General features: G+C 32.3%; 1 protein-coding gene across 1 annotated transcript in view; it reads right to left on the bottom strand.

Moving 5' to 3' along the window:
• Positions 1-653: 653 nt before the first annotated feature.
• Positions 654-10674, bottom strand: part of LOC142341289 (uncharacterized) — a 41452-nt gene continuing 31431 nt past the window's right edge. Inside the window, exons 9-11 of the mRNA XM_075392208.1 lie at positions 9500-9573; positions 5028-5083; positions 654-851 (exon numbers count right to left, since the gene is read on the bottom strand). Of these exons, the coding sequence (XP_075248323.1) occupies positions 834-851; positions 5028-5083; positions 9500-9573 (148 nt within the window). The 3' untranslated portion in view covers positions 654-833. The remainder of the gene's footprint in view (positions 852-5027; positions 5084-9499; positions 9574-10674) is intronic.

Genomic DNA, 10674 nt, shown 5'->3' with positions numbered 1-10674 from the left:
CGTTCTTCACTTCAATGTGACATCAAAAATCTGACATCAAAAAGACATCACTTCATTTTGACATCAAAAAACTTGCAAAGATCTTTAAAAAAGGCAGCAGCACACCAAAACAAATCAAAGTCGTTGAATTGTAAAAGAAGGCGAGCGAGCCAAAACATTTAAAGTTTTTCGAATTTAAAAAAAGGAGCGCCTAAATAATAGCTGTTGATTAGCCCACGGCAATTGCGAAAAAAGTCCAAAACCAAAAAAAACTGCTTGAAAAAGCTAAATGTGCACTCAATTAGACCCCAAATTCTGGCTCTCCAAAACAGTGGTATGAACAGAAAACCACTCTTTTTTACCACTCTCAAATTTTTTACACTCTCGAACCATTCGAAATGTTTCTATGCGTTTTATCTTTTGCTTCAGAATGCATTTCAGTAAAATTGATTTTAAAAAAAGACACCTCTCCAATACTCCACTTCGAGTCGTAAAAGAGAAAGTGCCTCAATACAATTCAAGTTTTTTTAATTGATTTTTGAATTGAATTGTAAAAAAAACTGTACAACAAAGACTTCCTAGAGCCTCTGAGGAGGCTGACGGTGGCTGTTACTTATACAAAAAACCAGATCGAAACTAAATTATAAATTTCTAAATCTATCAAGTTTGTGTATTTCTGGTGCCATCACATAGAGTTGGTGATGTCGAAGTAGTGTGGTGGCTCAACATAGTACATAGTGCCAGTACAATCCGAGGAGCGACAGTAGAACCAGAAGTCTGGATCTGACTGCCATTTATTGTCTCCTCTCTCCACTGTTAACCACGAGTAGGCCCACCGGTCCGTCTTCGACGTGTCAATGCCGTAGTGGATTCTGAAGTAAGGAAAGACAGTACAAAATGTCTCGATTTTTGGATGATGGAAAGACCTCACTCAGAATTGAAGTAGTTCAAAATTGGAGACAAGTCATTCGTGTAACAATTTTGAAAATATCTAAATATCTGAAAATCCGTACAATGCACCAATTTCTTTTCTCATTTAAAAGTACGCAAATATAGCAGAGAAAGTTGGGATAATCGTCTTGGTACAGAAAATATGAAATAAATTTCAGCAATTTTATCCAAGAATGGTTCGCATCTTCCGTGAATATTACTTCAGTTCACTGCTCGAGGCTATCACAGCATTTAGAATTTCTTGACTGTAATATTTTGTTTTAAAGAAATAAAGTGCTTTCTTCTTTTCTTCATAACGAAACTGTTTCTACAGGGAGTTGATAAACAAAAAGAAGCAGTTTTCTAACTGCGTCTGCTTAGTTACGGGATATGATAGGCTTACTATTTAAAGTTTCATTTGAGTGTCGTTTATACCGAGGAAAAATAATTACCGAGATAAATAGATAAAATAGCAAAACTTTATTTTTCCATTTTTTACCAATAGATTTAATGTTATCAATTGTTTTCTCAAGCAACTCCTGACTCACAGAAAACTAAAATTAATTTTGTCACCTTATAAACTTCGAAAGGGAAAACCTCTGCTGCTACCTCTGGTAAGTTAGCTTCAGATTTGAACTGGTTATCTTATCGATAATTGTTCGTTTTTTAAAATAGTTTTTTTTTTCGTTAATTCACAACATTTCTTGCATTAAAATTCCTTTAGAGAGATACTTGGGTTCAATTTGAAAAAATCCATTGCATTTGATTGACACCATTAAACCTGTTAATTTCTCAGTCTCTCAGCTGCTTTCTGCTGTTTAGTGTAAATTATCTTTAACTGTTAAAATTTGAATGGGTCAATTTTGTTGCAGAATAAATTTTTGATGCTACAGTTAAAACATCAATTTAGGCAGCATAATAACGGTATGTAAAAAAAATGAATTAAATGAATTCTAATTAAAAGGGGAAAATTGAAAATATAGTCGATTGATGCCGCTTGAAAGATTTCATTGAAGACTCACCTTCTAAAAAAAGTTTATATGAACCGAAATAAATAGAAAAATGAACCGAATGAAAGTCGATTGAAACGTTAATTCCAGATAATATCACACTGCTCTCTCCATGCACAGATTAGGAATGAATGTCGGTTCTACTTCTAAAGATAGACGAGTGTTTTTGAACTTTTCGATCCAACTTTCAAGGTAAAATTTTCGCTAAATCATTAAAAATTCAGCCTTTTTTTGTTCAAAAAAGGCAGGAAATAAGATCCTTTACTCCACTTTGTTTAAATTTACTGGATTAAAATACCCAAAAACACCGTTGATACAATTTTCGTTAAAAAAAAATTTTGCATTTGTTGCTTTTTTACATTAACTACAGAACAGAACTGTTCAAATCAAGAGTTACTTATGACAGGCCCAATTGCTACTTTCGGGAGTTTCAACAAAGCCCATATAGTTCTGTTTAGTTGAAAGCTTATGGTCATTTTTGACTCTAAAAAAATCTTGCTTTCAAAATAAAATATGATTTGCAACTTTTCTTCTCTCTTTTTTTCAGGACAACTAGTAGCTTAAGATCATCAAAGACCGGTCACGTCGTCCTTCTAATGAATTGAACTTTAGTTCTTATCTCGGTTTTACGTTTTAACTAAAGTTTTCTGGGCTTTGATGCCAGGAGTTTCTGAACATTTTCGAATGCTTGAAGTGTTTTTTCGTGTCTTTTCACTTTATTGACTGGTGATGAATCAGGTTAATGGCGTTCTAAGAGACGGCAAAATTGGAGATATCAGTTTCCGTGTTGGTAGATTATGACTTTAAACGTTTGAACACGGTCTTTTAGCAGAATTTAATGGATTTTTTCAATTTTGTTTTTGTTTGGCGTTCTTTGTGTAGTCTGATAAACGATTCTCCATAGCGGCTTCTTCTCCATAGTGGCCATAGTGGATAAACGAGTCTTCCATAGTTGCAAGTTTTAGTGGCTTCTTCTGCATATAGAAAATTATTTACTAGTCTCAATACGCAGCTACAGTTTTTCATGCCTTTGAAATCAATTCGTTTGGAAAAACATAGACTGATTTTGTAAAATTTTTATTTTGTTCGTTTTATCTACCTGTTATTCAATCGCATTAATTACAATTTGCAATGCATTTCACATTTTGGGCGTTGAAGAAAGGAAATATTGAACAGATCTAATGTTTTCAGTGCATTTCTTATTGTCTTAACGAATTGGACACCAATTTTTAACAAAAGTTAAAGGTAATTTTCGTCTTTTCTCTGCATTTGTGGTTTTGTTTCGGACATTTAACATACACTGAATTCAGACAGATTTCATTGGAAAAAAGTGAACCATGTTTCAGTTGATTTTAAATGTTTTTTTGACTTTAAGATTAATTGTTTTAAAAAAAAAACAAGTGTAATTTTAAACTTCGTCTTTTTCGTTCTTTTTTGTTTAATTGTTACCTAGTCTCATTATTCAGTGATGACATATCACGTTTCTGGTTTTCAAAGAAAGCGTAATTCATTATTTATTCTTAATTTTTTTGGATCTTATTTGTTCTTTTTCATATTATGGTCTTAACGTCTTCGAAACCGTTTTTTCGCAATTATTAGTTCCCTTTTTGTGTTTCGTATGTTTTGGTCGTTTGTTTTCTTTGACGTACGACATTTTCTTGATAGTGACAGCTCTCATTTTTTTAAATTTGGGGGTATGAAGAAATATAAAACTATTGAAAGATTTCAGCTCATACTAATGGTTTTCATTATTTGAAATTAATTTTTAAAAAGCAAACGTTTGTTATAACTTTGCCGTTTTTGTGGTTTTTGTGTACTTGTTACCGAGTGTTATTAGGAGCCAGTCTCATGTTTTTTCTAATGAAGTACAAATAATATTGTTTTGTTTGGGTTTTATTGGACGCTTTTTTTGGACGCTATTTCTATTTATTTTTTTCCACGATAATAGACATGCAGTTTTTGATGTAAATAATATATGTTTTTGTTATTTGACTTTAATTGTTTGTCTTGTGTTGTAGTCCTAATGGCGACAGGTCTCATAGGCACTCCACTAAGGCGTTTTCTTACTCTAGTGACTGATTTGAATTGGAAGCATTTGAATTTCTTTTGTTTTTTGAAATTTGAGTTTTCTTTTATTCATTCACGATTTATTTTTGAACAATACATGAACTTTTTTAAAGTATTCCATCTCTTCCTCATTTGGTAGATAATTAAATCACGAACATGGATGATGCTCTTTTCCACAGATGCGTAATCCTCTATCTTCGGAAACGGACGACAAAACTAAATTTTTTTTTGTGATTACATTCCACAACATGAGGCTTTTTTCGCATTTATTAAAATAGGATTTTATGCAATATGACAAGCGCTTGGACATGTACTAGCGTATTTGTACTAGCGTATATGTCCTAATTCTTGAGACAGAGCAGATAAAATTTACGTCAATAATTTTCCGTCAATAGTTTTTGCTTGTCAATAGTTTTTGCTTGAAAAGAAATTTTTCCCTTCAAATGCTTTTTTTTGTATAAATTTGTAGAAGGAAAGAAAGATTTCTCAAACCAAACATTTTCCATTGTTTTTTTTGTTGTTGCCATTACTTTTCTTCTTGTTCCTCTTATTTTCTATCGGTTTCCGACTGAAAAGAAAACAAGTAACTTCATATCAGTGCAATTGTCTCTGCCAGTTACTCAAAATAACAAACGATCTTTTTAAGGCACTAAGAGATTGTCAAAATTTGTTAATGCAGGTATGATACATTAATTTACACTGTTTGAAAAAGGTGTGAAAATATAAAATTTTCGACACTTAATCGAAAGTTTTTTTACGTTCAACTAGAAGAGTGAAAAATAATCTAATTTCTAACAGAATAAGATCTTATGATCTTATTTGAGCACGTTTTTGCCAAATGCTTTTCTCTATTTTCCCAATTGCTTTTCATCTGAATAAAATCCCCTGAGTTTGAGCTAAATTTAGTATTCAGTGTTCCAAAAATTTGTCATAGTATTGTTTCTTTGATAAAAACAAGCGTGAGGCTGCAAAAATATGAATTAAGCGTTTTTAAAAAAAAATCATTTCTCGATATGCATTAGTATTGTTGGAGGCACTTACTTGCCCGTTTGTCGCTCCATACACCAACCTGAGCAACTCATCTGGTAGCACGCCAGCTGGCCTGAAAAACCCAGTGAACCGAAACCCAGTGAAAGAAACATACTAAATCTTGTTAAATCTTGCCAAGATCTTGACATGGTATTTACCATGAAAATACGAAGATTTATACGAACTTGCAAGTTCTTTGCATGGCTGCCAAGAAACAAGATCTTGGCAAGATAACCAAGGAAGATTAACCATGACATGGCAATATATTACAAGTTGTAAAAATTGAATAGCACCTTCAAACAAGATTTAGCACTAATTTATATGATTAAGCTTGAATTATCTAGATATATCAAGAATTGGCAGTGTTTTATGTTGTGAATTTTGTCATGAAATGTGTCTAATTTGAGCAATATATTAACCATGACATGGCAATATATTACAAGTTGTAAAAATTGAATAGCACCTTCAAACAAGATTTAGGACTAATTTATATGATTAAGCTTGAATTATCTAGATATATCAAGAATTGGCAGTGTTTTATGTTGTGAATTTTGTCATGAAATGTGTCTAATTTGAGCTGTGATCAAAGTACTGGACAAGGTAAAAAAAATTGAGTGCTGGAATTATATGAGTCAGTCCTGATTTGGCATGTGACCAGTCCGAGCTGTCAGTGCATACCAAAATTCGTTGTTTTCTTACCTCAAAAAAAAGCGGAAAAAAATTATTGACAAGTTTTTAATTAGTCAGTTGCAAATGAGTAACGTTTCATTTTTTCACCACCAAATCATCTTCCGTCTTTCATGTTGTTCTCGTCAACTTCACATGAGCTGGCTCAACCTCGCATTTTCTCATGCTTCAAGTCCGACGTTTTATAGTAAACAGCGCTTTTCCCGTTAAAATCTATTTTTTTCCAGCAACGTACTGCAAAGCTATGGGTTCAAGTTGTATTCGAGAACGTCGAAGACTTCAATATTCACTAATGAAGAAATCTCGGGAATAATCTCTAAGTAACCCCAATCCACATAGCTTTTATCTATTAAGAAAAAAAGGACACTACCGAGGAGTGTAAAAATAATGATCAAAATAGTTGAAAAAAATATCACACGTTTTACATGTATTTTATCGACAAATTTTCTTGTTAGGAGAATTGTTAGGGACACTTGAGTACTTTATAGCGTCAATTGGATACCGAAGCACCGTCTTTTAATTTTTTTTGTTTCATGGCTTCTAAAATTAGCTTTGCATAATCGAGCGTTCACCTAATATCCTACGCTCCGTTTCTATCGTCAGCAAGGCATTCGTTTGGCGTCAACTTATTATCTGCTCGTAAAATTAATCGCGAGATTTTTTTTCAAGCCACTCTTCTATTTCAGCTATGAACGGAATGAATTTAATTTAATTCAAATTGAGATTTTAAAAGCATAGCATTATTTTGCTTGACTCGAGTTGTCTCAGAATTGGTTCACGAGACGGGAACTTACAGGAATTTGAGTGCGGTGTCAAGCTACAGTATGCTTTCACAGAATCTGTAATCAGACGAATAGCTTTCCTATTCATATCTAACTAATGAGAGCTTGCATCAACAACCTCTATGTACCCAGTATGAGAATCCAACGGACATGATCATTAACAAAGCTAGCTCTAGATATTCATTCGCATTAATTGTTCCGACCCCCTCTGAGGGGGGAGGAAATATATACTCAAATGGGTTTTTTTGTTCAGACAATTGTGGCCGATCGTTAGAAAGCCCGTCCAGCGCAGAATATGGAATTAAAAAGATTTTTTTAATTTTCGCTTTTTACAAGGAAATATCGAGGTTTATAGTTTTGTGAATATTAGACGTAATTCAGCTGTTTTTATTCACATTTTTGGCCAAAATTTCGTCAATTTTGACCAAATTTTCGTCGGTATTGCTAAAATATGTCAAAATTGTTAACTGTAGTGTTGTTGATTTTATCTGTAAAGATAAGGGAGGGTTTCTCAATTGTTCTATCCGAGTTTTTGGCAAGAATTTATGCTAAATTTTTTCGACTTTATGCTAAATTTCAACTTTAACGGAAATAGACACCTTAAAACTGCGGCCATACCCTTCTTAAGCTCAAAAAAGAACTAGTTGTACTACCACTGGCTTTAGAGTCTTCTGGAATTATAATTTTGCCAATTTTTTTGCAAATTTCAAGTCGATAATTATACAAAATCCCTTATTTATTTTTGACAAACTGAAAAATTTTGCAAAGAATTAATCTATTTCGCAACCTTTTCAGCTATTGAGTGTTTTGTTAGACCCTCAGCAATATCTGGGCCAATCTTGATCTCACCATGGATCCTTATGATAAAATTTTTCAAAAAAAAGTCAGCTACGTAAATGTTATTTAAGTAAATTACGGACAAGAATTTCAAATCAGGGCTGAATTAATGACAGATACTATTTACAAAAAACGAGACCCAATGAAATTAGAATTAAGCTCATGGTTTTATTTTGGTTTCAGAATTAAGCTCATGGTTTTAATGTATTGTTTTCGTAAAAACTTTATGAATTCCTTGAGTTTTGTTTTCATTCCTTATGGTTTTTGTAGTTCATTGACTTATTGTCGTAAATCAAAGAACCAGTTAATTTTAAAAAGTAGAAAAGAGCCAAGACACTTTTTTCAGTTATTAATTAATGTCTGTTATGAATTTAATTATATTTTTTTAATTAAAAATCAGTGCTTTTTTGAAATTTGCCACTTTTTTTCTTATTTCTCTCAACTTTGGGAGCAGTCTGAGTAAAAACAGGCATAAACCAACTTCCTGAGATTTTTAATTTGTTGGTAACGATTTTATTTTCAATTTATGTTTTCTTTATTTTTATACTACGCGTTTTCACTTTTTCTTTTGATTTTTTACCATAATTGCCTATGAGTTCACTTTGTTTCCTTGTCCAATTAACAGAAGGCATTGTAGGAAAAAATCAAAACCTTCGAAAAAGTCGTATCTGGATATGTTAAATGTTTTCGTTGAATAGTTTATGCTTTTGACGCTGACACAGTTATCTCGTGAAACTTAGTGGTTTTTTTATTTTGCCTAAGTTGTTCTTTTTTTCATTGCGTTACGCAAAAATACCCGATAACGATAGATCTTAACTGCTTCCTCAAGAGTTATAAATCGACCTCGTTAAAGATTTCGGTTTATAGCTAATTATTTCAACGTCTTTCTAATTAAATAAATAGATTTTTTTCAGCTCTCTCCTCTTTGCTTTCATTTTTGTCACCTTGTAACTCGACTTCACTCATTATAAGTCTCAGTTACTTTTGTTGGTTGCAACTTTTTTTCGCGCTTTGTTATATGTTGTGACTGACTGCTTCGACCATTTAATTTCATTAAAAAATTTCGAGATTTCTAAACTGTTCGATTTCTGGGTTTCATTTTGTTATGTCTTAGTAGGCCTTTTATAAGGAAGACTTGTTGATGTTAAGAAAGACAAAGTTGATGATTTACAAAGCAGGTAACATCTTGTAGCTATAGTGCCTTGTACATTGTCATGTCGTAAAATTGTTTGAAGAAGTGGCTTCTTTATGAACTTGTTTTCTGTCGTCTTTTGACTTAGTCTCATTATTAATTCGCCTATTGGCTTCCTGAGGTGTTGAAACTTTATCCATCGCTGCTTTTTGGTGTTTTCCTAAGTCTTTTGTGACTTTTGAAAAAAATTCTTTGCAAAAATGTATTTGGATTTTTGAGCTTCGTCTTTTTAAAATAGTTTTTTGGTCAAATTCTAGCTCATCCTCTGTAAACACAGGTCACAACCTGTTTCCAGTGGGCTATAATTTATAAGGGTTTTAGCTTCATTTGTTTGTTTCCCGGCTTACTTACTACTGCTACTACGAGATCTCCCAAAATGTTAGATTTTTATATATTTATATTTCAAAGGATTTTTGGTTTCTTTTTGAACTATGGCAAAAATAGTTGATCACATTGTCTTTAAAATGTTTGCGCAATCGAAAATTGGATATTGACATGTCTTAAATGCTTCTTATGTAGAAATTAATTGTTTTCAAAAATGGAAAAGTAGTTTTGAACTTCGCACCTATTTGATGTTTTTGTCGACCTGTTAATCAGTTGCAAGTATAGGGTAAATTGTTTTGGTTTTTATCTGATGCGAGTCTGATTTTGTTATTTTTTTATTATAGATTTGGTTATTATATTTTATTATAGAGTTTATTATAGTTTTGGTCATTAATAATGTTTTTTAATTGATTTTTATTTTTGTCTTTTCTAGTAGTCCTATTATCAACAACTTTCATCGGCCCTCTAGCGTTGCATTATCGTATTTCCTTGGTTGTTTATTGAACGATGTGTATGTCTTTGAAAGTTTTCTATCTTTTCATCATTTGGTAGCCAATTAAGTCAAGAATGTGGATGAACGGATTCGGACTGTTATGTGCGTACGCACATTAACGAGCCTCCTTGTTGTGTTTAATCATTACTCGGTAAAAGCAATAACATACCATGATTTCGATCCCACGAGTAGTGCTGTGCATTGCTAATTGAGCAAGAAGTTCCCCCTTGAACCACAAACTCACTAAACACAAAAAAATTGGTTGTGCTATACAATTATTGCTATTATCTAAATGTTTATTTTTTTTTATTCAAATATCATTGCTGCAATAAATCAGTAAAAGCAACACAAAGTTATTAATTTTTGTGGTTTCATTTTTATCGTTTATATTGATTTGTTATCTTTTTAAAATCGTTTTCAGCTATGAATTAACTTAAATTTTGCAGGAACTCAAACTTTAACATCGGTGATTTAAAATGACGTATTCAATTGAACAAGACGGCTCGTGCGAGTCTGCGGGTGGCACAGAAAACATCCAACATTGACAACCAGAGAACAAAAAAAAACGGGAATCAGATTCACCACTAAGATGGGACAATTATTGTGCAAAGAGATAACATGAAATCACTTTTGTTTCATTTATGTCTCTAAATGAAGAAGTTTATAAGAAAAACAAAGTTTCATGAAAAAGCAACGTCGATCTTATTGTCTCAAAAATTTGTGTAACTCCGAGTTCCAAAATTAGTGATTTCAGCCAATGTTAAACTTTTCAAGATTCTGAAAAAAACATATTTTGCTCTCAAAACCTGTAGATTCGTCAAAAACTAAACACATGTTTACTAGGTTTTTTTGAAGGAACCTTACATCCTGGAAAAACATAATATGGCTCAAAATTTGACAAACAAAGCCTTACTCCTGTGACTTTTGCTCAAATTTATCTTACAATTCAAGCTGCTCATTTTTTTGCACAGATGGCAAATACGCTGCTCATGAACCAATGAAATCCAACAAAATTATAGTTTTCATTGATTAATTGTACAGAAGTGACCAAAAAAATTTGGCTTGTTGGCGCGTGATCAATTCCTCGTGAGAAAAAGGAGAAAGACTACGGGATTTAAACCTTGCAGGTTTTTCAATTCCAATACTAAAAAATATGAAACAAACGACCTAACCATCAGTTTCTGCGCAACAAATGTCTTAAATAATCTTTAAATTATACGACCATATACAAAGAAAATTATAAAAAAGTGATAAACTCCTTTCCCTGAAAAACAATATCGTCAAAATTTCCAAAACGAAAAAAAAAGCAAAAGGCATCGAAAATAACCCCCCTGCGAACCCATT

This window comes from Convolutriloba macropyga, chromosome 6 (genome assembly GCF_964194025.1).
Source record: "Convolutriloba macropyga chromosome 6, txConMacr16.3, whole genome shotgun sequence".
NCBI classification, from domain to species: domain Eukaryota; kingdom Metazoa; phylum Xenacoelomorpha; order Acoela; family Convolutidae; genus Convolutriloba; species Convolutriloba macropyga.
This window is presented reverse-complemented; position numbering and strand designations above follow the sequence as displayed.